Source organism: Ornithodoros turicata, chromosome 9 (assembly GCF_037126465.1).
Source record: "Ornithodoros turicata isolate Travis chromosome 9, ASM3712646v1, whole genome shotgun sequence".
Lineage (NCBI taxonomy): Eukaryota > Metazoa > Arthropoda > Arachnida > Ixodida > Argasidae > Ornithodoros > Ornithodoros turicata.
Window position 1 is genome coordinate 35,928,787 of NC_088209.1, and position 27,393 is coordinate 35,956,179.

Consider the following 27,393-nt stretch of genomic DNA (forward strand, 5'->3'; position numbering starts at 1 on the left):
GAACTTGGGACTGGGAGTTTTATTATTGTTTTGTTACCATTTTGCGGCCGCCAACTCGGCCATTTCCTACCGATACCGACTGCTAGGCGTCGAAGGATCATTCTCGAGGTTGGTTTCTTTCAGGATAGACAGGAATGCACGTATTTACTTGTGCGTTTACAATCGCCCTTTGTACGGAGTGTGGCAGTTGCTAGTGGATAAAATCAAACAGTTCGTGATTTTAGGGTTGACAACGCCCAAGAAGCATACTGCCGCTACACCATAATTGCTTATTCCTGTGCTCCACGGGTGTTGGATATGTAGTTCCGTGTATGTACACTTTAAAGGTGCTCGGTCCTAGTGTGTTTAGTAGTGTATGAGTTCGAATTCAGGTCAAACGCAATCCATTATTGGAGTGACCTTCGCATGCATGCTTGATTACGGTTCCTCCGCAAACTATATGGGTGTGCCCAGGCCGGACTAACGTGGAAGCTTTCGTTCTTCACACTGCTATAAACTGTTTGCTGTTCTGTTGCTGGTGATATTTTCACAAATAAAAAGGGTTCCTACGGTGATAGCTGGGATTGTCATGTTTCATCGCTGGGCGTTGGTCAGTAGTGCCGTTCAGCGTCGGCTCATCCATCACATCGTGTAAACAGCGGAAACTCGGAATTGGTTTGCGGCACAAGGACAGTCAGAGCAGAGGACGATCTTCCTCTTGCAGGCATTCGACTTTTTCTCGCACGAACGCTGCTTGACCACCAGTCGAGGCCATGGATGTCCAACCAAAGGACATCAAGGTCCTGGAGACTGTGGAGGACATCCAGGACAGACGTGACCAAGTCTTGGGCCGGTACACACAGTTCAAATCTGAGGCTCGTCATAAACGGGATCGCCTGGAAGAGTCGCGACGTTTCCAGTATTTCAAACGAGATGCGGACGAACTGGAATCTTGGATCCATGAGAAGTTGCAGGCTGCGTCAGATGAGAGCTACAAAGATCCCACCAACCTTCAAGTAAACCTTTTTTTGTTGTTGTTGTTGTTGTTGCGCAGCATACAGGAGAACAACAACATTAATTTTTGGGCTGTTTCTAATACATACCTTTGCCTTGAACTGGTGTACAGGCTAAGATACAGAAGCACCAAGCATTTGAAGCTGAAGTGGCAGCACACAGCAATGCCATTGTTGTGCTGGACAACACTGGAATGGAAATGATTGGCTACGGCCACTTTGCTTCTGAAAGTATTAAGGTAATGAAAGTTTGCTGCAGTTGTAACCAGCGTCTGGGGTAGCTCATTGCCTGTTGTCATCTCTGTGTCCTGTGCTATGCATCTTTGATACGTATGTGATAAGAATCTCGCATCTGATTATCATGTATTGTTCCGCGCGCTGCAGCAAAGACTGGATGAGCTTCACCGTTTGTGGGAGCTCCTGCTGAGCAAGCTGGCTGACAAAGGTCTGAGATTGCAACAGGCACTTGTCCTGGTCCAGTTTCAGCGCCATTGCGATGAAGTCATGTTCTGGATCAACGACAAGGTGAGATGTCAATTTTTTTTCTTCTCCTATTGTTGTTGCTTCGTGTTTTCCTCCACGTTGACTTACACTTTTTTTGTCGCGATTGCTGTCCCGCAGGAGACTTTCGTCATGACAGACGAGTTTGGTCAGGACCTGGAACACGTGGAGGTGCTTCAGCGCAAGTTTGATGAGTTCCAGAAGGTAGCCTGTCTTTGATGGTTCCTAAAGATAAACTCTAGTTCTAGCCAAACCTCTAAGCATTGAATTTCACTGTCATAATTTAAATAGTCACTGAAAACTAAGCATCCTAGAACCAGTAAACACCAGTGAAACCATCATGTTGGTTGTGATGTCATGTCAGTTCAAGTTACCATGCAGTACACAAGGCTGTTCAATTATTTGCTTGATGGGGTGCTCTATGGTGTGCATAAAAATTTTATTTTTGTATGAAAAAGCTACCTCCTACACAGTGAGGTCTCCATAATGGGTGCATATCGATGAAATGCAAGGAAATTGCAGTTTCAAACGTGTCTGTCATGAGATTTGAAATTTCCGTGGCTTAGGTAGCAGATATCTTAAATCATGCACAATCTCTGTCGATTGCATGTCATGAGCACAGTTCAGCAACAAAAAAAAACTTTCTTTGTGCTGCATCTTGTCATTACAATTGACATTGTGCTTTGCCAAATTATGGATAAAATACTAGTTTGTTGTTCTTTGGCTTATAATGATGCATCGAATAAGTTACTCGACTGAAGAATGCACCGATAATGTGATATTGGTAATTTGTTGAATTTGGATGAAATTGATGATGATGGATGAAATTGGATGAAATTTCTGCAGGACATGGCAAGTCAAGAGTTCAGGGTGACCGAAGTTAACGAACAAGCGGAAAAACTCATCAACGATCAACACCCAGAGCGCGACACAATCCGAAGAAGGCGTGAGGACCTGAATGACGCATGGCAAAAGCTGAAGTCACTGACGTTGCTGCGGCAGGAACGTCTGTTTGGCGCTCACGAGATCCAGCGGTTCAACAGGTCATTTAAAGTTTAATGGCTGCCTTGCAGTTTGATAACTTCTCGGTTTGTCAGCTCGGTTTTACGGGAAATCCTGTTATATACTTGATGCAGGGATGCTGATGAAACCATCACGTGGATCACTGAGAAAGACGTGGTGCTGTCTTCAGATGATTACGGCCGGGACCTAGTGAGTGTGCAGACGCTCCAGCGCAAGCACGAAGGCATCGAGCGTGACCTTGCTGCGCTTGAAGACAAGGTAAGATGGACGTCCGTCTGAAGACTTGGCTGTTACGTTTCTTGGATTTGTGTACTTTTGCTGGATTCCTTAGGGTGCTTTCCAGAACAAGCTCCATGGTAGCTGCTAGTCATGTGACTGGGTTGTATACCACGTTATAGAGTAGAGGATCTTTGGGTAGGTTGTGGAGCAAGTACGACTCGTGGCAGAAGCAGTACGAGCAGACGACAGTGACATTTTTGAATATTCTTCTTCGTCTTCTTTTTCGTCTTCGTCTTCTTTTTCTTTTCCTTCTTTTGTTCCTTTTTCTTCTTTTTCTTTTTCATCTTTTTCTTTTTCATCTTTTTCTTCTTCATCTTTTTCTTCTTCTTCTTCTTCGACGAAGATATAGATGGGCTGGCGATATGGTGACACGAAATTTTTGTGGCGAATTGTAGCGGGAATGTAATCATGTAAAGACAGTTCTTTACATGACGAAAGCTTCCTTTAGGGCCCAAACATGTAAATCCGAGCCTAAGTTGTCGAGCTAATGTGTGCAGTGTGGTCTTGTGCTTACTGCTCCGAAGAAAGCAGCAGCATGTCGCACATACCACACTAAAACCTCTGCGCGTTCTTCATGATACAGTCGGGACGAGCCACAGCAGACGACAGCTCTGATGTCCTTACTCTAACTAACCCTGTATCGCCAGGAATTGCGCGAGCCCCTCTGGAGTCGCAACCTTTGTCTAGGAGAGTTCCATGAATGTGGGTCGTGACATTGTCGAGTTGGTTTTGGAACGCAGAGAGTAGCTTTCGCTCAACCCTACTGGTTGACCAGAGTGAGTTTTGGAACGCCGCCTTACATTCTGCTGCGTTGCAGGTGATGACCCTAGGACAGGAAGCTGACCGCCTGTGCAACATTCACAGCGACCACAGAGATCAAATTAGAGGAAAGCACGCAGAGATTGTTGGTGCATGGGAAATGTTAAAAGCAAAGGCATGTACACTACGACTTCGGGCACAGTTAAAACCGTGGTGACGGGCATTCACGCCAGATTACTTGTGGTGTGCAGGCTCAGGAGCGACGTCGTAGACTGGACGAGTCTTACCTTCTTCACCGTTTCCTTGCGGATTTCCGCGACCTCGTCTTTTGGATTCAAGACGAGCTAGCTATTATCTCTGCCGACGAGCTGGCTAAAGACGTAGCTGGGGCAGAAGCCTTACTGGAACGCCACCAGGAGCACAAGGTGGGTGACACTTTTAAGAAAATTCGTGTTACGTTACGGTGTGGTGTGGGTTAAATCAGTCGAGTCAAATTATTTTTATTAATTAGTTAGATAACCATTTTTGTTAAAAGTAAGCGAATTTAATTATTTTAAAGTAAATAAATTAAAAGGCACCAAAGTAAATTTACCTCTCCCTGTCTGTAAACAAATGACGTCACAGTGTTCGACTGCGCCACCAATTTGGTAGAGTTGAACTACGCTCGAAGCTGGGGGCGAACAAAGTCGCTCCCACAAGTCACTGTCCTGAGGGCAATAGGATGATCCCCGAAAGGGACGCGACCTTCGGTCCTTTCTTTTCTTTCAGTAGGAGGCAGCGAACAAGTGCCCATTCGTTTAACCCAGCCCTCCCCTTCCGATTTGTTTCGGTTCCAGCCTGTCTACCAATGTCGTGATGACATTTCTCGGGTAGAGGTCTATTCCACGCCCAAAACCAGAGGGAGCCCCCTACATTTAAAAAAAAATAAAATGCTGCTCTCTCTATTGACATGTGACCCAATTATGCTTAGAGCCTGAAGTTTAAGGGTTTTACCCGATTCTTCCCCGAATTGAAGGTTGCCTCTTTAGGGTGAAACCAGATTTTTACCCAGCAAATTTCCCTCACTGGGATGTCTGTAGGAATGCACTAACTTACTCGTTTGGCAGAAAAATGCAGTTATATCACCGTTTGTACCAAACCGCTACAATTAGTTTGAATAACTGAGCCCGATTTCTCCCCAAATTTAGCATACTGGAAGTTTTTTCACCCGAATTTGCATGAATTTAGTGCACATGTTTATTTACCCGATTTTTACCCCCCGAATGTAGGAAAAAATATTTCCTGAAAACTTCAGGCTCTAATTATGCTGAACTGACCGGCCACGTTTGATGCATAATTCACGCTGTGACTCCTTTCAGGGGGAAATCGACGCCCGCGAAGACAGCTTCCGGGCCACAAACGATGCTGGGCAGTTGCTCCTGGATCAGAACCATTATGCCGCGGATGAAGTCAAAGAAAAGGTGAGCTTCATATATCGTTTACAGGTTGGAGCTGCCATTTCAATAACTTGATAGCAGTATAGTTCCTAGTATACGGTTTATTAAAACATGTTTTTTTTTTTACAGCTGACAACGCTTGCCAACAAGAAAGCCACCTTGCTTCAGCTCTGGGAAGAGCGCCGCATCCTGTACGAGCAGTGCATGGACCTGCAGCTCTTCTACCGCGACACTGAACAGGCGGACACGTGGATGGCAAAGCAGGAGGCGTTCCTGGCGAACCAAGACCTGGGTGACTCACCGGACTCTGTTGAGGCCCTGTTGAAGAAGCATGAAGATTTTGGAAAATCTCTTACTGCGCAAGAGGAGAAAATCAAGGTGCTTGCCGTCTCTTGTTCCGGCTGCAGTTTGGCGTGCATGATTTATGCTCTGTTTTGCTTCTGTTTTAAGGACTCCTGTGTTGAGCTAGCGCTCAACCGCAGATGAATTTCTTTTAGATACCTCTCCTCTTGTAGTCTACTGAGTTAATAGTCTTGGTAACGGGCCTCCTACCAGTGTTACAGAATGATGTCGCTGCTTATAATCGTGCTTGTGTAGAGGAAAGGTCAAGAAATGTTCCCTGCATATGCAGCTAGCCATACATATGACAAATTCAAACAACAATCAGTTGTCCCATGGAGTTTGAAGTAACAGGGTCTACCGTGCATGTGCTCACTTCACAGTCTGCGCAGGAACACATTTTGCGAGGTACTATATTTGCAACCCTTTTGTATTCCTAGGCACTCGAAGAATTTGCAACTAAGCTCATTGAAGGTCAGCACTATGCAGCTGATGATGTTGCACAAAGGAGGGCAGCGGTAAGAGGAAAACCTTTTCTTTTGTCGGTGCTAAAGTGGTTGGATCTTGTGAACAATGTGGACTGGAAGAACTATTTTTTGCATGTTACTTGCCACTTATTCACTCTTTACTCTCAATCTGTTGCAAACCATTAAACGTTGCTGAAGTGGCAGTCCTGACAGGTAACATGCTGATTGACTCTAAAACCATGGATTGAATGTTTCTGCACAGCATCAGCACATATTTAATACGTGTCTTTTACGAGTATGCATCTAAGCTTTTTGAACAGTTTGAGCTAGGTCATTGTGTCTGTGAATTGCAAATTCGTCACGTCAGTGATGATGTCACACGGCAGTACAAATGTAATAGAGACGTCACATTGGCAAATGGAAGTAATGAGTAAGTAGCATGAGTGCAAACAGCATGGGTGATTAAGTGTCTGAACATTCGATCCTAAAGCGAAATCTGAAAATATGGAGCGAGAAACGTAATCCCAAATTAGCTCCATGGCTGCTGGAGATGGCTTTGACACAAAGTATGGGCACACACGTGCTGTTGTTCTCAGATTTCTTTGCAATCTGTATAGCTGGGACAACCACATGTCCAGGTAATCGTTTGAGGGTGGTCTGTTTCATGCTCTCAGCTCTTGGAAAGAAGGAATGCCCTGTTGGCACGATCGGACGCGCGCCATGCCATGTTGGAGGAGTCTTACCGCCTCCAGCAGTTTGAGAGGGACTGTGATGAGACAAAGGGGTGGATCAATGAGAAGCTGAAGACTGCTACAGATGAGAGTTATCTTGTAAGAACTTGCTTTTCCTTTTACGCAGGATGCTATAGCGATCCTGCACTCACAGAGCTGGTTTTGCTTCCTTTTACCTTTTGCAGTGGTTCTAATTGTTCTATATATCTTTGCAAAAAGGACCCAACCAACTTAAATGGCAAGGTTCAGAAGCACCAGAACTTCATCCAGGAACTCAATGCAAATCGTAGCCGTGTGGAAGACATCACCAGCACAGGGCAGGAGCTCATTGAAGCCAGGCATTACGCATCTGACCGTATTGGGTAACTACGTAAATACAATACTACATACACAATAAAATACAATACAATAAATACAGTACTGCATACACAATACAATACAATAAATACAATACCACATACACAATACAATAAATACAATAATACATACACAATACAATACAATAAATACAATAATACAAATACAAGGTTCAAGTCTGCACAATTCCTTCGGGTTAGACGCTGAAAACCTGCACATGATGCCACGTTCCACATATGGCTTTTAACCTGCTTTCTTGTTACAGTGAACGCATGGAGGAAATTCTGAACCTGTGGCAGACTCTAAATGAAGCGGCAGAGACAAAAGGAACGAAGTTGAACGAAGCTTCAGCGCAACAGCAGTTCAACCGAGGGGTCGAAGATATTGAACTTTGGCTCTCTGAGATCGAAGGGCAACTCATGTCAGAAGACTATGGCAAGGTATTTGTGGTCTCGCATGTCTGGTCTCCTAGCTTATGATCCAACTATATTTCACTCTGTTTTTTTTTCAGGACCTTACGAATGTTAATAACCTGCTCAAGAAACATGCACTTCTAGAAGCTGACGTTACATCTCATTCCGTAAGTGTTCTGGAATGAAGCTGGAAAGCTTTCCGTATGACAGTTGGAGGAGGAAAGGAATTACGAAGGGAATGGATGCTTCATGTTATCCGTTGACATTTTATAAGGTTTCCTGTCTGTGAACTAGTACGTGGTAGTCTTTACTAGGGAGGGAGAGGGAGTTCAGGGCCGTAAAGAGAGCTACGGGAGAGTCGGCTTGTGTGCAGCTGTGTGGGATGGAATTCTAAAGAGGCTGGCAACTATGTACCCAGCTGGAAGGAGATGGTGGATGTCTTAGTTATGGTAAAAATTATATGCATATGAGCCCTGCTGCAACGTGCATCGTGGATAAGTTGACTGAAGTTGACAGTGACTGTGCACTTTTACCATCTCTTCCCTCCTGCACAGGACCGCATTGACGGAGTGATGATTCAGGCCCAGCAATTTGTTGAGAAAGGCCACTTCGATGCACCAGCAATCGCAGCAAAGAAGGCTGCCCTAGTCGAGCGCTACAACGGCTTGCAGGGCCCCATGGAAGCGCGCAAGCAGAAACTGCACGATGCCATGCGTGTGCAGCAGCTCTTCAGGGACATCGAAGACGAAGAGGCCTGGATACGCGAAAAGGAGCCCATAGCTGCATCAACCAACCGAGGTACAGAGCACTACAGCTTTTGCCATGATGTGCCATGTACTCAGTGTCCCTGCAGTGTGCCATATTGTTTCATGCTGCGGTCCTCACAGGTCGTGACTTGATTGGGGTCCAGAACCTCATCAAAAAGCACCAGGCTGTACTGGCCGAGATAAACAACCACGAGGTTAGAGTGCGCGGTGTCTGCCAGTCCGGAGAGACTATGGTTGCAGACGGCCACTTCGCTCAGGATGAAATAAAAAAGCGCATCACCAACCTCAGTGACAAGTGGCAGCAGCTCAAGGTACCGTGTTTTTTTTTTTAACTACTATTTTCTACTTGCACCTCAACCGACTAAAATAATTTCTGGTAGGATAAAGCGCTGCAACGTAAGACCGACCTAGAAGACTCCCTGCAAGCGCATCAGTACTTTGCCGATGCGAATGAGGCTGAGTCGTGGATGAAGGAGAAGGAACCAGTAGTAGGCAGTCAGGACTACGGCAAGGATGAAGATTCTGCCGAGGTGCTTTGACGTCACCTAATTTCTTTCTGTGTGCAATGTGGATGCAGCTGTGGAACCTAACGTTGTCCCACTCATTCCTGTCTACCAGGCTTTGCTGAAGAAGCATGAAGCACTCATGGCAGACCTGGAAGCCTTTGGAAACTCTGTGGATGCCCTACGTGAACAAGCTCAGTCCTGCCGCGTTAGTAAAGCGAAACAGCAAAATATACTCTCTTGCATATATTACGTGCTTTTTTGGTTGACTCTAACCGTGTCTGTTTGCTTATTTGTTTACAGCAACAGGAAGCCCCTGTAGTAGATCAGGCTGGCAAGGAGTTTGTGATGGCCCTCTACGATTACACCGAGAAAAGCCCTCGGGAAGTATCCATGAAGAAGAATGATGTTCTCACCCTGCTGAACAGCAACAATAAGGTGGGACGTAGTGCTAGGATGCTAATTATTTGTTGCTCGAGTCAGTTGTCGAATTCGTGCTGTTACTGGTACTTCTCTTATGGTCTGTCTTCACTCTTGGCACTGCCTTTTTTTCTGTTCATTGTTGATTTAGTAGTTTCTTTTTGTTTCATAGACATACAGGCATTTGGGGTCATTTTATATTGCTCATTGTTTGCACCATATTTTCCTTCTCGTAGCTCTCACATGAGAGGGGTGCTTTGGGTCGCAGTACTTGAACGGATGCAGTAGATTTTTGTTAATTTGACCCTGACTACGCACTTAACTTTTATGTCCATAAAAATGTGTGGGTGCTTGCTAAGACCTTCAAATGTGCTTCAAAGAATGTTAAAAGCAGTGGAGGAACGGTGTTCCTATGGACATGCTTAAGATATCATTGCCATTAAAATAAGATAATATATGGGTTGCGGGGGTTATACAGGTTACAATATTGCTTCATTACTGTAAAGATCATATTCGGCAGTGTTCCACTGTATTGTGACCAGTTTGACTCATACTAGTCCTTGGTTGTCGCTTTGATATGTAATTTAGGATTGGTGGAAAGTGGAGGTGAACGATCGCCAAGGATTTGTGCCTGCTGCCTATGTGAAGAAGATGGAAGCTGGCCTGTCTGCCAGCCAGCAGCATCTGGCAGAAGGGAACAGCATAGGAGCGCGCCAAGCTCAAATCGAGGCCCAATACGGAAACCTTATGGACCTGGGACAGGGCAGAGTTGATAAGCTTACGGAGTCCCTCAGGGCGTACCAGCTGGTACGAGAGGCAGCCGAGTTGGCACAGTGGATCAAAGACAAGGTAAGGTTATAGACTTCTATCGCTGTCTCATGTGCATTTGTGTCCACTGGTACGGGGTTTGCTAACATAGTCTTGAGAAGGGAAGGGAGGTTGGGGGGGGGGTCTGTCAACTGCAGTGATGAAAGAAACCATTGCACACAGGGCCGGCTTTCACTCCGGGGGGACAACTGGAAAGTTTGTGCCCCGCCCCGTATTCTTGGTTTTCTTTCTTTTATTTTCTGTCACCCTAAAACGGCTTCTTCCTGCCCGAAAGGGGTGTCTCTTTGGTGCCCCTTGAGGGGGGCTCAGGGGGGGCAATTGCACCCCCACACGCCCCCTGTAGACGCCGGCAGTGATTGCACATATAAAAATAAATTAGCAACAAAGATATAACCAATCAACACATGAAGCCCTAGAAATTAGTTTGCGAAGTGTTTGTGCCATTTTGCATATCCACATTCATGTTAGGGTCTCATCACCATGAGGGCCCTCTCAATCCTGCACATGGTACGTTTTCTTACTACACGTAACCATGCTTGTCAAGCGTGAACATGAAGTGTGAACATGATATTTTTGAAGCTACGGATAGTATGTCCTGTCCTGGTGGCTAAATTCGGGGACAGGCGATGCTGTCCTTAGGCTCACCATAACTGTAGGAGTACCAATTTGCATGTCCTTCCATGCTTTCCGTTCTGGGTAGAATAACCACCCGCAACACGTGTGTCATGGATGTTTCGCCCAACTCTGTTTCTAGGAACAAGTTGCCCAGGTGCAAGAGGTGGGAGAGGATCTGGAACAGGTCGAAGTACTCCAGAAGAAGTTCGACGACTTCATGTCGGACTTGAAGGGCAACGAAGTGCGTCTGGGTGAAATGAACAACATTGCCAACAAGCTGATGAGCTTGGGACAGACAGAAGCTGCTGTCAAGATTCAGACACAAATTGAGGTAACCTATACAGACCTTTCGCTCGGCAAAAACTAGCGCGTCCACCGGGTCGAGCTCACATTTGGTCCAAATGCTCGCATTGTTTAGGATCTCAATCAGAAGTGGCAGCATCTTAATGAGGTGACTCAAGAGAGGGCACAGCAGTTGGGCTCTGCCCATGAAGTGCAACGCTTCCAGAGGGACGTGGATGAGACCAAGGATTGGATCACGGAGAAAGATGATGCCCTGGCTGCCGACGACTGTGGCCACGACCTGCGCAGTGTGCAGACGTTACAGCGAAAGCACGAGGGTCTCGAGCGAGACCTGGCTGCTCTCGGAGACAGGGTACTGATTTTTACGTACACGCTTGAGTTAGTGTTTGTTTATTCGCGAATCAGGGCTGTCTAAGACTGGAACTCTCTCGATCCTTTTTCTACTTTGGACAAGCTGGCTTTGAAAAAGAGTTTGCACGCTAATGTAGTGAACAGTGGAAGGTGTAGGCGTGCAAGTTTCACTTCCTGTGTAGGAATACTGGAAAGTTTGCATTCCACAAAGATTGTGGCAGACAGGGATGTTGTAGCTACTGCAGTTCAGGGTGACACTGTGCCATTGATAATGGGATGGAAGGAGACAAATTTTATGTGTGACGTCAGTGGAAGTTCTTGAATGTACTAAAGAAGTGCAACTTTATCCTGTTGCGTGAAATGGGCCCCTTCACAACATGCCTGAACTCAAGATACTGAATAGTGTCATTAATTAATCTAGCTGCATAATAGAGGTAGTGGCGAAAAAATTTTCTGAGTGCTAGTAAACTACGCAATGTCTTCTCTCTTTTTGTTTTGTAAACATTCACATTTTTTATCAGGTAGTGTTGCTTACTGCATGTAGCCATGTATTTTGAGACTTTATACTGGCGTTGTTCATGCACAGATTCACCAACTGGATGACACTGCTGGCCGTCTGGTGAACACCCATCCTGAATCATCTGAGACAACAATAACAAAGCAGAAAGAAATTATTCAGGAATGGACGCGACTCACAACCAAAGCCAAGGCTCGCAAAGAAAAGCTCCTGGACTCTTACGATCTCCAGCGTTTCCTTGCCGACTACAGGTACGCTCCTTGTAGCCTAATCTTCTCGCCTAATAAAGAACCTGCAATGTGCCGTCGTTTTACAGAGACCTAACATCATGGATCAACAGCATGATGGCTTTAGTGTCCTCTGATGAGCTGGCTTCTGACGTAACAGGTGCTGAAGCATTACTAGAAAGGCATTTGGTATGTATTCACTTTGGCAGTTAAACCAAAATAGCGAAAAGGGCAAAGTTACGACTACAACTTCTAATCAGCTCTTGATTTGTTATTGACCAAAAGTATTGCCTGTGCTCTTAAATGTTAATCATCTATTGATGGCCTTCAGTCTACACATAAATCATTTCCGAGGAAATTCATCGTTGCTTTCTTAGCTTCCACTTGCTCATGACATGACACGATGAGCTCCCTCTGGAGCCACCTCCGCCTTGTGGTTGCATTGCCGAGAGCTGTGTCATACCACCTCTCCTTGTGCGATTTTCCACTGTCGTGGGCACTTTGCAAAGTCCAGTGCGGGCGAAATGCTTGTAGGTCTAGATGGATGGCACCTTAGGTTTTAACTAGAGCTGTGCGAATAGCAAAATTTCCATTGCGAGTTGTGTACCAATATTTCACTTGCACTGCGAGTCCGATATTCGAATAATTTCGAATACCTCATGGTGAAATATTTTGTGGTGTTGTGCTCATTCGATGATGTTCTGCTCCCAACTTGTGAACCTTTTCACCCAGCGTAACATATCGTGAGAGAAGGATCCCTCTGTGTTGTGTATGGTAGACTGCATTAGTGGGATGAACTGCATTGAGAGGTAGTAAACATGATCCGTGCAGCCTGCTTTGTGTGCTTCTCCTCATTTCTGTGTTTACATTGTGAGTTTCGGGTACTTTTTTTATAAACTGCACGTATTTCCATCTGTTACTGAACATAACTCTGAAAGTTGGGAGTACATACTGTTGTTGTCACAGAAGTTGTAGATTTTAGTGACAGAATATTGTAAACAGTATAAAGTTGGCTTCACCCAACACTCGAGTGCAATGAGGTGAAGCCGACTTGCAGATTGGAGCCCTAAAGCAAAAGAACAATCGCAGTGACGTGAAGTGGGCTTCACCTAACTCTTGGATGTAAGGAGGCGAAGCCCACTTGCGGAATTGCGATAGCGACAACTAGCTTCAGTATTGTTTGAAAAATATTCGAAACTTTCGAATATACTGAAAATATGTTGCTAAGAGCATCAGATATTCGTTTCATATTCGAATATTCGCGCAGCTCTAGTTTTCAAAGTTTCCTTTCCTGCCATTTTGACAGCAAAGGTTATATAATACACATTCGACGGTTTCCTTCTTTTAAGCGTATGTCCTGTTGATGGTAGCAGATCTTTCATTGGTTCATACGACACCACTTTGCCACACCCAGTCGGCGCATCAAGTATCCTATTTTGAATTGCGATGAAGCCCAAGCAGGTGTCCACAGAATGAAAGTGCACGAAGCCCACGGCACTCTCTTACATGTCCCGATTCACAGGCATGTGCATGGAAAAGCCAAGTACAGTGCTATCCCGTTAATTCGAAATCTCGTAATAAAAAAAATTCTGATCTTACCAAGCTTAACCCTAAAGCACAAGGCCCTAATCATACCCCATGCAGAAAAAAAATCACGCGCTTGCAAGGGGTTCCTATGTTGTTCCAGCCTCAGAACATCAGTTCTCTCATGGTCCTTTACGTTGTTTTTGACGTCATCGCACTGCAGAAAAAGAGAGGGAGCAAACTCAGTTTTCAGGGTGTCCACCAACTTGGAAAACAGGGGGCTTCCTTCTATTATATACTATCAAGGCAGGAATGCTGCACAAGTGTTATCTGATACAAGTAGTACATAGGTTTGGTACATGTTTCTTGTTGCAAGTACTGCACACATTTTTACGAAGGTAGTGCCCACTCTATTTATGTTATGTTCATCTACACACATCTGATCTTCAATTTTTTTTAATACTCTTATCTGTCTCTACTTTCTGCTTTGCACATCTCTCTCTCTCTTCCAACACAGACGTACCGTGCAGAGATAGACGCCAGATATGGTATCCCACAGGTACTCTATCAACCATTACTTTCCCTCCGTTCGCAGCTTCTACCCTTTCGTGGCATTGCTTCTGCGCAGGAGCTTAAGTAGTTCCACTTCTTCTGTGCCTTACTGACGGGAACCCCTGTCCTTCCGCTTTGCAAAAAAAGCTTGTACATGGTTTGCTGAAGGTGTACATTGAACAAATTCCAAATTGACCTGCAGCAATGTTGCCATTCCTTAAAGTTTGTGCCTCGTGTGATAACACGTAGTTGTTGTTGTTGTCTGTGTTGCACTGTTGACAGATAGCGAGTGCATGCTACAGTTTGCGTACATGAGGTTATTGCGAGAATATGAAAATTTAAGGACCGGCCTCGGTGGCTCAGTCGGTAGCGTGTTTGCCTTCTGATCCCGAGATCGCGGGTTCGAACCCGGCCGAGGACGTCAGCAACTTGGTGGCAGGGTTCAAGTTGCTTAGACACGCCGTCTTCCGCGAAGGACGTTAAATACGGGGTGCCGTGTGATGAGCTTTCATCGCACGTTAAAGAACCCTCAGGTGGGCAAAAGCAATCCACAGACCGACCACTGTGGCGTCGCTCATGACCTCAGTTGTCTCGCGACGTAAACACCCAATTATTATTATTAATGAAAATTTAAGTCTCATTTTCTTGAGTAGGGAGATCGTGTAATGATGATAATATGCTCTCCCGTTGGACATTCTTTGCAGCACAGATGTAATTGGTGATGCTGAACATTTTCTTCCTTGAATATATTTTTAAAAATAAGCTTTTTAACACTTTGTGTAACACTCAGTTCAGGTAAATTTTCGAAGCTGTAGCTCAAGGTAATGAGTGAATGTGAGAAATGGTCTGTTGCACACCATTTCGTTCAGGTGTGTCTGTTCACAGTGGTTCTTTTAAAAACTGCTGCACATGTTTTTCCCTCTGAGAACTACACAAAATAGGAACTTAAATTCGTTTTTACATCTTACTTTTTTTTTTTTTTGCTTTTCGTGTGTCACCAAAACTAAAGCATCAAGGTCATCAAAGCTAGACTCTTGTGGTCGCTTCAGTTCGGCCAGTACCAGTATTTGAAATGGAGCATGTGGGTGTGGTTGGAACCTAAAAATCTCGGGGCCATTCATTCATTCATTCATTCATTCGTTAGTTGATGCATTTAACTGCATTGCATGGCCATTTTGGTTTAAATGTGAGACCTTGCCCTTACACACTGCTAGATTTTATTTATACTCACACGCACTGCACTCTATGTGGCACCTGGCACTTTCACAAATACATGAAAAAATAAAAATGCAATTGTGTGGTAGGCTGCTGCATTATTATTATTATATGGGTGTACGACTGAATGAGCAGCACAAAACACAGTGGATGTCCGACTTTTGCTCATCTTTCTCACAAGAGTTTGAACAGACTAGCTGAACCCTCAGACGTTTTTGCACTCTGTGGCTGTTCATCTGGCTCACTTGAGAAAACCACGGCTTTGCTCTCCAGAATGGAATATGTAAGGCGTGTGAAATATGAGTGGAACTTGCTAAGATGACAACAAATGACTAAAAAACTCAAAATCACAACTGCTGTGTTGATTCAAGTAGGCTCCCATAGAACTGCTGTGAGTCGAGTTTGATTTTTACCTTGAAATGACCTTAGTGGCCGGTGACTTGTGAGAATACAAGCATGTGATACCTTCGAAAAAGTCAGACATCTTTGTGATACTGCAGTGCTTTTTTAACACACGCTCGTTACCTGGTCATATTCTGATGTAGTGATGGTACTCATGTTTTTTCACAAGAGAAGTCATTAGCTTGTATAAAAAATAGAATGCCGCCATTGTCGTTACATGTGCATTATGCATGAAGATGTCACAGGTGTCAAAAACTTAGTTGTACTTTATTACTGATTTGGGCGTGCACGCGGGCATGCGAAAGTGAACTGAGATTGCTGATCACATAAAAAGTTGCATATTTCCTATTGTAGACGAGAGAGAGAAATTCAGAATTTTAGGCTGTCAGGAGAAAACGGAGGAAACCATTCTTTGTTACAAGTTCTTCAACATAGACACCTGAAACTTGTAATTTCAATCACCCACTCACCCTCCTCAGAGCTGTAATTCTAATAGTATGCTTCTGAAACACTGCTTGTTGCAGCATTTTCCGCGGTAAGTAAGAATAACATTGCATGTATATATTATATGTCGTACGTGTGCTGTACATCTCATCTGGAATCATTGTTGGTGAACATGAATGATAGTGTTGTGCTTGGTTACATATGACCACCCTTTGTCTACATACCGGAGGTAACACTTAACACTACCTGACACTTTAAACAAACAGGAGCACCGCACTGAGATTGATGCACGTGCTGGGACCTTCCAAGCTTTTGAGATGTTCGGACAGCAACTGCTTCAGAATGGTCACTATGCTAGTGCTGAAATCCAAGACAAGCTGGACAAGATGACAGAAGCACGCAAAGAACTGGAGAAGTACGTGGTCCAATATATTCCCATTCTTCTCAGGGATACAGTAAGTAGTAAAGTAAAAGTAGTAAAAGGAAACAAAAAAATTGGATTTACTTCCCAAGGTAATTATCGATTTGCAGTTCACAGTGATGGTGTACTTTGATGGTGCTACAAACGATCATAAGAGTAGCCACTGTGAGCCACTATAGCAGAAACTTAAGACACAAATAATAGAAACAAATAAAATCAAAAATAGACAAACCTAATGCAATACAGTTTCACAACCTTATTAACCTGAAGTTTTAGGGTTTAACCTGATTCTTCCCCGAATTCTCGCCCCGAATTTCCTCTTTAGGGTGAAACCCGATTTTTTATCCAGCAAATTGCCCTAACTGAAATGTCTGTAGCGACGCACACTAGCTTGTTTGGCAGCAAACACGATTACATCACCGTTTGTACCAAACCAGTACAATTCGTTAGAGTAATAGAGCCCGATTTCTTTCTTTTTCGAGAGTTTTTCCCACCTGAATTCACATGAATTTAGAGCACATGCTTAGTTCCCCGATTTTTACCCCCGAAATTTTGAAAAAAAAAAATTTCCTGAAAACTTTAAGCTCTACTTATAAACAATGCTCGTAGTTCCCACACAAGGATTTGTTACGCATAAGCAGCATGCAATACGGAAAAATCACCGTGCAAGACAATTTCTTCCACAAGAAAGGAATTTTTAATTTTATCGATTTTTGTTGTAGATGGCTTAGACTTTACTGATGGCCCCACCTGTTCTCGTGTCTCTGTTTAGGGCGTGGATCGCACGCCGCGTAAAAGTGGACCAGTGCTTGGACCTGCAGCTTTTCTACCGCGACTGTGAGCAGGCGGAGAACTGGATGGCCAGTAGGGAGGCATTTCTGGGCTCTGAAGACATGGGAGGCGATAATGTTGAAGCCCTCATCAAGAAACATGAAGACTTTGATAAGGCGATTAATGCCCAGGTGAGGATCGCCTTTCTTTCGTCTCCTTCTTAGTTGGCTTGTTTGTAACAAGTCTCTCTCCATATTGCAGGAAGAGAAAATAGCTGCCTTAGCAGCTCTCGCAGATAAGCTAGTTTCCTCTGACCACTACGCTGGAGATGACATCAAGGAAAAGAAGGATCAGGTGTTGGACAGGTGTGAAGTTATTTTTATACTGACACTAAAGTGGCACAAAAGTGCAAAAATTTTTCGTAACAGAATGAATTAAGGATCCCATTACCTTAACACGAACACAAAAGGAATGGGATCTGTCTGTTGCATCACTCGTGATTTATGCATGAACAAAAACCGCCCTTCTCCTTCATGAAGTGCGGAGGGGCCTACCGTTGGTCTCCTCGCCTCAAGCGGTCTCCCACGCCGATTGTGCAAGCTGCAGTTTTGTTTGCGCACAAGTCACGGACGATGCAATGGATGAATCCCATTCGGTTTTTGTTGCTGTCGATGTAACAGCACCTTTCATTCTACTAGGAATTTTTTTCATCTTTTTTTAAATTTCTTCAGTGCCCCTTTAAGCTTCATTCTTGAGGAATATAAGTAGTACATGTGGTACACATTTGAAATCTATTCAGGTGGAAGCATCTGAAGGAAGCCCTCATTGAGAAGCGCTCCCGTTTGGGTGAGTCTCAGACACTGCAGCAGTTCAGCCGTGATGCCGATGAAATCGAAAACTGGATTGCCGAAAAGCTTCAAATGGCTGTGGATGAGTCTTACAAGGATCCTGCTAATATTCAGGTGAATAGTGGAAGTGACTTTTGTGAAGTGTAGTAGTTCTTACAAAGCACTAATGTTTTTTGTCCTACCATGCAGAGCAAGCACAAGAAGCATCAGGCCTTTGAAGCCGAGCTGGCAGCCAATGCAGATCGTATCCAGGCTGTGCTAGCTATGGGACAGAATCTTATTGACAAACGCCAGTGCGCTGGCTCTGAGGATGCCGTGCAGTCACGCCTGGGCTCCATTGCCGATCAGTGGGAGCACCTCACAACCAAATCATCAGAGAAGAGCATGAAGCTCAAGGAGGCTAACAAGCAGAGGACTTTCAATGCTGCAGTCAAGGACATAGACTTCTGGCTCGGAGAGGTACGCTGCCACTGGTGAAGCTTGAGAAGCGTGGGTCCTGAGTGAACATGACTAGTAGTGGGTCATGTTTTAAAGGCCCTTCTAAAAGTATAGTGACCCAGTGAATGCCTTCTGTCCAGGTGGAGTCACTGCTGAAGAGTGAAGACTCTGGCAAGGACCTGGCGTCGGTACAGAACCTGATGAAGAAGCACCAGCTGGTGGAGGCAGACATCCTTGCCCACGAGGACCGCGTGCGGGACCTCAACTCGCTTGCTGACTCGCTGGTGGAGTCCGGGCAGTTCCATGCCCCGGCCATTCAGGAGAAGCGGTCCTCCATCAACGAGCGCTACGAGCGGGTGCGCACGCTGGCTGCCTACCGCCGGTCTCGTCTCAACGAAGCCAACACGCTGCACCAGTTCTTCAGGGACATTGCGGATGAGGAATCCTGGATTAAGTATGCGTACTTGAACGACCACGCACAGGTCTCCCTAAGCAGCACAACATGTTGGCCCAATATTGGCAATACCAGCCCAATATTGGTTCAATCTTGGACCATTAATAGGCTGACATGTTGTGCTGCTTGGGTCTGTAGTGATGGAGAGAAGAATATTGGACCAATATTGGCAATACCAGCCCAACATTGGTCCAGTCTTGGACCATTATTAGGCCGACATGTTGTGCTGCTTTGGTCTGTAGTGATGGAGAGAAGAATATTGGACCAATATTGGCAATACCAGCCCAATATTGGTCCAGTCTTGGACCATTATTAGGCCGACATGTTGTGCTGCTTGGGTCTGTAGTGATGGAGAGAAGAATATTGGACCAATATTGGCAATACCAGCCCAATATTGGTCCAATCTTGGACCATTATTAGGCCGACATGTTGTCCTGCTTGGGTCCGCAGTGATGGAGAGAAAAGGTTCGCTACATTCACGATGCTGCTCGCAGGGAGAAGAAGCTGCTGGTGAGTTCCGACGACTATGGACGTGACCTCGCTGGAGTGCAGAACCTGCGCAAGAAACACAAGCGTCTGGAATCCGAGCTCGGTGCCCACGAACCGGCAGTGCAGGCAGTTCAAGAAGCTGGGCACAAACTAATGGCTGAGTCTAATCTTGGAGTCCCTGAAATTGAGCAACGTCTCCAGGCACTCGAGCTCACCTGGCAGGAGCTCAAGCAGGTGCGCAAATTTTCGGGGAATACTTGCTTTGCGTTCGAATATACACAACGCGCAATGTTCTCGCACTTTGCGTAGATGGCTGGTGACCGTGGTCACAAGCTAGATGAGTCCCTGGTGTACCAGCAGTTCTTAGCCAAAGTTGAAGAGGAAGAGGCCTGGATATCAGAAAAGCAGCAGTTGCTGTCCGACGAAGATTATGGCGACACCATGGCAGCTGTGCAAGTGCGTAATAATTTTTACCCAGAAGTTTGGCGCCCGGAAATTTGTTTCGCTCATATTTTTCTTCTCCTGCACAGGGCCTCCTCAAAAAGCACGAGGCTTTTGAAGCCGACTTTGCGGTGCACAGGGAACGCTGCGGAGACATTGTGACAGCGGGACAGGGCTTGGTGTCTGAAGGAAATCACCACAAAGACAGCATCAAGCAGCGCCTTGACCAACTGACGGCACGGCTGGATGCCCTGGAGGCCAGTGCTTCACGCCGTAAGACAAAACTGCAGGACAACTCTGCTTACCTTCAGTTCATGTGGAAGGCCGACGTTGTCGAGAGTTGGATCGGTGAGCGTTTCAACTTTTTGATCGGTGTACCACTTTCAGAAAAGTTTCATGCGTGAAAGAATACTTGCATGTTTATGCCCAGATTCCACGCTGCGGAGTGTAATTTAACGATATTTTTTTAGTTCTTTCCATTTTTATGTCTCTTGCATTGCAAAAGTCTAATGTTACAAGGGTGTGCATTATGAATTGCAGCTGACAAAGAGCCTCATGTGCGATCTGAGGACTTTGGCAGAGATCTGTCATCCGTGCAGACCCTGCTGACCAAGCAGGTGCGTAACTTTTCCCGGGAAGCCTTCTCAGTACATGATTTGTGTTGCAAGTATAAGGCAGCTGATAATGTGGTGTCTAAAAATTGCAGGAAACCTTTGATGCTGGCCTGGCAGCCTTTGAGCAGGAGGGAATACAGAGCATCACTCAGCTCAGGGATCAATTGGTAGCTGCCAAACATGATCAGACACCTGCTATTATGAAGAGACATGATGATGTGCTGACAAGGTAATACTTACCTGTATCCTCATCATTCTACAAAAAAGATAATCCGCTATGTCGCTCACAAGCCTCTTCTTCATTGTTACTTTTGCTTTCTCATACCTTGCCTTATCTCTTGCATGCTTCCTAACATCTGGTTGGGTGGCAGAAATATAATTTAACTGCATACCCTCGACTATGTTAATGTGTGCAGTTGAATTCTTGTCACATTTATTTTTATTTTTGATAATTATTTTTGGCAAAAAAAAAAACGTTAATTAAATGTAATTGAGTGTGTTTACCTCTCTTGCAGATGGAACAACCTCCTTGCCCCCTCGGAAGCACGCAAATTGAGACTTCTGCACATGCTGGATCAGTTCAAGCAGGTTGGGATATTTGGCTCACTCCTGTTGTTTCAAACTTCACGATGTGTCACGCACCTCCCCCGATACAGAAAACTGTGGTCCTACAGATTTGTTACAACGAATATGCATTGGTGAACGCTTCATCATGGAGAGACGCATGCTCTTGCAGATAAAATCTGAAAAAAAAAAGATGTTTCATCAAAGTGGTCCTACCTCGAGAAAAGAAACATCGCGTCATAAATTTCAACTAGCCCGACCGGTTGCCTTGCAGATTGAAGACCTCTTCTTGATATTTGCCAAAAAAGCGTCTGCATTCAACAGCTGGTTCGAAAATGCGGAGGAGGATCTCACAGATCCAGTGCGCTGTAACTCTGTGGAAGAGATCCGCGCGTTGCGGGAGGCCCACGCTCAGTTCCAGCATTCCCTGAGCTCTGCCAGGACCGACTTCGAAGCCTTGGCTTCCCTGGACAAGCAGATAAAGAGCTTCAACGTGGGCCCCAACCCCTACACCTGGTTCACCATGGAAGCTCTCGAGGACACCTGGCGCAACCTGCAGAAGATTATTCAGGTATAATGTCGTAGCCTCTACTTACCAGTTTACAACATACAGCATGGTTCCCACTGGTTTTTGAAACCCTCAAATACCCCAGAATTTAAAAGTGCCGTTTTCGAGGTCTGGAAAACACGCATTTTTCACAGTCCTTGAAAACCATCTTTGCATTTTTTTCTTGTTATTATGGAGCTGCTAGCGCAGATTCTGCTTATCCGGAGTCTGAACTATTACCAGAGCCTGAAGTATTCGGGAAATATTTTTTTCTAAATTCAGGGATTAAAAATTGGGTAAATAAACATGTGCTCTAAATTCATCAGGTGGAAAAACTTCCAGTACACTAAATTCAGGGAGAAATCTGGCTCAGTTACTCAAACTAACTGAACTGGTTACAAATGGTGATTTAACTGTGTTTGCTGCCAAACAAGTTAGTGTGCATTCCTACAGACGTCTCAGGGCAATTTGCCGAGTAAAAATTGGGTTTCACCCTAAAGAGGCAACCTTCAATTTGGGGTGCAAATTGTCTTCCTTGAAGAATCTGGTTAAACCCAGATACTTCAGGCTCTAACTGTTACTACAGTTTCAAAACCACAGGTGTTAGCCACACTTTGCAATAGGAATTGGCATCAAGAAATTAAAGGCACCTTTCATTATATTAAAGGGCCCGTGAAGATATCCTCAAAACCTCTGTTACCATATGTAACGCATTTCCGGGTGCTAATACAGTGACCGTGCGGAGTGGGAACCGACCGTTGGTTAGAATAGCAGAGACGTTAACTAAAATCCCCCAGCAGAAAACACTAATCGTTTTGGGGGTCAGAAAAATCTGTTTCACTGTAGCCCATCTTTGAACAGACACAGTATCTGTTTCTACGTCCTGTTTCAGGAACGAGATGTCGAACTGGCCAAAGAAGCCCAACGCCAAGAAGAGAACGACCGCCTCCGCTTGGAGTTTGCAAAACATGCCAATGCTTTGCATGAATGGCTGACAGATACAAGGTGGGGGGGCTTTGCACTTAACTGTTGGTGCATTTGTCTTGAATACGTCTAACTTTCGCTAACTTTCGCTGTTTTACTCTTTTCATTGTGCGGCATCCTGGCAAAATAGGATGTGGCTCCTAGATGGGTGAGTGAATATTGCATTGTATTGTAATTAATTGGCATAATATAAAATGTGTTATTGATTATAGCTTTCTTGAATTTGCTCCACAGGTCTGGAACCTTGGAAGATCAGCTGGAAGCCACAAAGGTATGATCCTCTAAATGCACAGTTGCACGCAGTTGCAGACTATTTCTTGTCATCCCTTTGAAAAGGGGATAAGCATATCTGCTAAGTTGCTATAGTCAACATGATACAAGAATGTGATACGTTAGCTAAACTAAAATACTGCATTGAATTCAATTAACGTCTGCCTCTTTCTCTGAAGGTGGACATATCCAGTACGTCACTATATGTATATTCTGACTTTTACATCTTGTAGCGCAAAGCAGCTGAAGTAAGAGCCAAGAGAGCTGACTTGAAGCACATTGAGGACCTGGGAGCACAGCTGGAAGAACACCTTATCCTTGACAATCGCTACACAGAGCACAGCACTGTGGGACTAGCTCAACAATGGGATCAGTTAGATCAACTGGGTATGCGCATGCAGCATAATCTAGAGCAGCAGATACAAGCCAGGTGAGTGTCGCGTGGTTTGATGTTGCCAGGTTCCCACAGACCTTTTTGAAATTGAATGGTTAGCATTGATAAGATATCAAAAAAAAAAAAAGCAGACTGCTTTTGCCTCATCTACGGCATTGGTGAGCTCTATGTTGCCACATGACTGAACTCTGTAAGCAGCAGGTTATTTGAGACCTTTTGGATGTAGTTTTAGGGGTTCCCTGGAGGTGAAAAAGTGTGAGCCTATCTAGTAGGAAGAACTGTAGAATGCTGCGTAATTTGCAAACTTGCACAGCAAAGGAGCTCCCAAGCAAAGTATCAGTGCCTGAATGCTAAGCTGATCTCATCAAATTTGTTCCCCAGAAACCAGAGTGGTGTTACAGAAGATTCTCTCAAGGAGTTCAGCATGATGTTCAAGTGAGTGTGGCCTTGTGTGAACACTTGGAAGTGTTGAACTTTTTTTTCTTTTTGTGTTTAAATAGCAAATGGTTTTATATTCGCTTTAAACCATAATATAAGAATACGAACATAAAGGGCAGAACGTAGTCGATCCATAAGTTAGAGGCTTTGTTGTCTGGGCTCATCACAACAACTTACAGTTACTAGTTGAAAGTGGTCTCCACTGTTGCTATATAATCCTGCTCTTTGTTAGGCACTTTGATAAGGACAAGAGTGGGAAGCTTAACCAAGTGGAATTCAAATCCTGCCTTCGTGCCTTGGGCTATGACCTGCCCATGGTTGAAGAGGGCCAGCCTGACCCAGAGTTCGATGCCATCCTGGACATGGTGGATCCCAACAGAGATGGTCATGTATCCCTGCAAGAATACATGGCCTTCATGATATCACGGGAGACAGAGAACGTTCGCTCCTCGGAAGAGATAGAGAATGCCTTCCGAGCCATCACCTCCGGCGACCGCCCCTATGTCACTGCCGACGAGTTGTACGCGGTAAGTATCTCTGCGGACTAGGTAGCGCTAATTTTGTGCAGCTTTACTTAAGGGGGGCACTAAAGTAACTGACTAAAGGGACTAAATATGCCGTTACTTTGACCTCAACATAAAAGGAACGGGACTCATCTGTCGCGTCGTTCCTGATTGATGTCCGAATGGTGCCGCAGTTTGCGCCTTTACTGTTCTCTCCCCCTCAAGAACCATGATAATTAGGGCCTGACTTTTTCGGGTTTTATTTTTGGCCAAATTCGGGGGGTAAATATCGGGTGATATTTTTCATTTGAAAATTCGGGTGTATTCGGCTTAAATCCCGTTACGGCATATTCTGTCGTCAGGAATTCGAGCGTATTCGGGTGATTTTTTTTGTTTAATAAAAATTTGTCTTAACATGGAACTAATGTTTAGCAATGTTATCAAACTTTATTTTAATGCACGCTTATGAGTGTGCCACGCGACCCGGATGTTTTGGGGTAGATTCGGGTTAAACCCGAATTTTACAGATTTCGTTCGGGGGGTAAATATCGGGCGGATACGGGTTTAACCCTAAAAAGTCTGGCCCTAATGATAATGCAAGGCGGCCTTCCATTGGCTTCCTCAAATAATCTTCCTCGACGACCGAGCCAATCGTTTGAGGAGACCAGTGGTGGGCGGCTTCGCTTGTCACACTTCTCGAGGAAAAGGGAAGGTGCACAGTGTGGAGATTCATTTGCGCATAAATCGCGAACAACTTTGGACAAGTCGTGTTCCTTTTATATTGCTGTCGAGGTCATTGCATCTTTTATCCTGCGAGGCGAAATTTTTGCACTTTAGTGCCCTTTGATGTGCACTTCAGTGCACTTTTAGTACACTTTAGTGCACTTTAATGCCAGCGACTCCAAGCTAATCAGCTCGTACTACTTTTCTTCCAGAACCTCACAAAGGAGATGGCAGACTACTGCGTGTCTCGCATGAAACCGTACATTGACCCCAAGAGTGGTCGTTCCATCCAGGGTGCCTACGACTATATAGAATTTACACAGACACTATTCCAGAACTAAACTTTTTTTCCTGTTGGTTGCCTGACTGACTGCATAGCAAATGGCTGTCTCTTTCCACTACCTTAATGTGATAAAATTGGACATGGCAAAGCAATTAACCCAGTTACAAGCACCACACATGCGCTAATGCACCAGGGGTTTGGTAAGAAAGAAAGAAAGAAAGAAGGTGTGGCATCTGGTAGGTTACACATTTATTCGCTAGATAAGCAGTTTTGAAGTAAGCCTTTCCTAGCTTGGTGTTAGTTGTACTTTTATGCTGCAGGTTTGCTTGCAAAACATAGTATTGTGCATCTCTGTTCGTTTCAGCTTGGTTGTGAAAGCTCGCAAACTAGAGCGGTTGACTTTCTTGTGGCAGCTCTGAGAAGAAACCAGCTTATTCTATTATTGGCCTCTCTGGAATGTATCATTGGCCTTTGTAGCGGTATGGTTATAAGAGAACCTAAATAAAGTTGGTGTAGTCGGCTAAAGTTTCTTTGTGATTATATCGCGTAAAGTTGTCATGCCATCATCTGTTCTGCCAGGCGCAGCAGAAATTCCACGATGATAACGGATATCATGCCCCCAGGTGTCCAGACCCCCCCCCCCCCTCAACTCCGGACTTTAACATAGGGTTCAATGGACCAATCCCATCATGCACGTGGCCCCCTCGGGAAAATCCTAGATCCGCCCCTGAATGCCCCCACGCCAGGAGGATGCACCTGCAAACGTCCTGTGACGTTCGCATTGCTTTCTCATTTTTAGCGGGATAGTGTTCCGTAGTGACCGTCCGTTCTGCCCCCGAACGTTCATCCTAAAAAGGAACACGAAAAAAAATTGCTACATTCTGCCAAAGTCGTTTCAAAACGGTGCCGTTATATTACGGTGCTGGATTTAAGGGGTCAGATGGGTAATACGTAAGGCCCCCGGTTTTCCGAGGTACCGCGAAATCTCGCGGAATCCTTTGTTTGGCACGGAATTTTGCGGAAATCTGATTGGGTCGAAGGACGCGATTGGCGCGATGTGGACAGTTACTATGACGTGCAGCGTCTCAGGAGCAGTATTGGGCGCTTACGCAAAGAACCGTCAGATAACCGCGCGTACTGCGCACGCTCCCCAACTGCTCCAAGGTACACGTGACCCTGGAGAACTGACAGAACTTACGTTGACAACAGTGCTGCGCGCGTGACCCGATCTAAGTACTTTCGTTTCGCACGTACAGCCCGTGTGTCTTGTGCCGCATGTTGCCAATACATATTGCCACGCTTCTTGTTTGATAACTACGGTAAGACGCGGCCGACATCAGTGTCATGCGCTTCGTGAGCTTTCGCGAGCGATCTACTTTGCGCATGACTGACGCCCGCGGTCCCTTCTCGATTATTCCCTGCCGGGTAGGGGCGCATCCAGACCTTCGGTTTGTCGGGTATAAAATGATTGTAAGCCCCAAGCCGAGGCGTTCTAAGAGTCAAGTGTGCTCTTGTGCTCATCTCAGCAAGAGCTCAAGTATTATACCCGTTGCATAGCGATATTCGACGAAAAGGTTGCAAGCCCAAGTGGAAATTGCCGATCATCGGCCAGTGGTCGGTTTTTGGTCGGCAAGCAACTTAGCCGGCCACTGCACCTTGGACCAACGTTGGTCTAATGTCGCTCACAGTGGTGGTTCGCGAACGAGCTTGGGCCGAGAACGTTGTGTGACGTGTTGCGGGCGTACGTGCTATTGAGAGTTTGGCATAATAAAGGCGGGCCAATGTCGGCCCTGCACTGCAGACAAACTCGAAAACAACGCCGCTGCTACTCGAAACAAAAAAAGAAAGAAAAGACGCGATGTCTTTGTAGTTCTCCGAATTCAACGTATCTACGTAGATTTCTTCCGCTTATAAAATCATTTCTGAAGGAGATGAAGGTTACCTTCCGATACCCCTCGGTAGCTCAGTCGGTAAACGTGCTGTTTTGCTGAGCTCAAGGTCGCGGGTTCGACCCCGGTTGGGGACAGTAGCAGTATGTGGCCCTCGCGAGCACCCTGTGTCTGTGGTATCGGTTGCACGCTAAAGAACCCCAGGTGGGTAGAAATTACCTGAAGTCCTACACTCTGGCGCTTGCCGCATCTAGCTACGGAAGTGTCGTCTAACCAGCCTTACTTGTGAATCTACATCCAGTGATTAGCAATTGTGACTAAGTTTTGTGAGAGCCAAAGCGTCTTTTTTTTTTTTTT

General features: G+C 45.2%; 1 protein-coding gene across 2 annotated transcripts; it reads left to right on the plus strand.

The window, feature by feature from the left end:
* Window positions 1–4: 4 nt before the first annotated feature.
* On the plus strand, window positions 5–25,672 carry LOC135368789 (spectrin alpha chain-like). Of its 2 annotated transcripts, XM_064602305.1 has the most exons (47): window positions 5–108; window positions 704–995; window positions 1,106–1,231; window positions 1,377–1,517; window positions 1,614–1,697; window positions 2,340–2,536; window positions 2,630–2,774; window positions 3,613–3,729; window positions 3,806–3,979; window positions 4,913–5,014; window positions 5,120–5,368; window positions 5,770–5,847; window positions 6,471–6,626; window positions 6,747–6,889; window positions 7,150–7,324; window positions 7,396–7,464; window positions 7,852–8,095; window positions 8,185–8,375; window positions 8,445–8,594; window positions 8,683–8,775; window positions 8,871–9,005; window positions 9,576–9,836; window positions 10,570–10,761; window positions 10,849–11,085; window positions 11,671–11,852; window positions 11,918–12,017; window positions 13,870–13,911; window positions 16,232–16,380; window positions 17,159–17,348; window positions 17,419–17,522; window positions 17,957–18,119; window positions 18,195–18,464; window positions 18,584–18,897; window positions 19,392–19,620; window positions 19,696–19,842; window positions 19,917–20,175; window positions 20,368–20,444; window positions 20,534–20,670; window positions 20,957–21,029; window positions 21,280–21,576; window positions 22,445–22,557; window positions 22,667–22,684; window positions 22,771–22,807; window positions 23,040–23,236; window positions 23,582–23,635; window positions 23,871–24,165; window positions 25,077–25,672. In XM_064602305.1, the coding sequence occupies exons 2-47, from the start codon at window positions 753–755 to the stop codon at window positions 25,203–25,205; spliced, it is 7,278 nt and encodes a 2,425-aa protein (XP_064458375.1). In that variant the 5' UTR covers window positions 5–108; window positions 704–752; the 3' UTR covers window positions 25,206–25,672. The 2 variants fall into 2 exon arrangements, with proteins under 2 accessions (XP_064458375.1, XP_064458376.1); XM_064602306.1 differs by lacking the exon at window positions 13,870–13,911.
* Window positions 25,673–27,393: the final 1,721 nt, after the last annotated feature.

Coding starts and splice junctions, on each gene's coding strand:
- LOC135368789 (XM_064602305.1), top strand. CDS start 753: ATGGATGTCCAACCAAAGGACATCAAGGTCCTGGAGACTGTGGAGGAC. Junction 1,232..1,376: donor TTGCTTCTGAAAGTATTAAG/GTAATGAAAGTT, acceptor CGCGCGCTGCAG/CAAAGACTGGATGAGCTTCA. Junction 17,523..17,956: donor AAGGATCAGGTGTTGGACAG/GTGTGAAGTTAT, acceptor AAATCTATTCAG/GTGGAAGCATCTGAAGGAAG.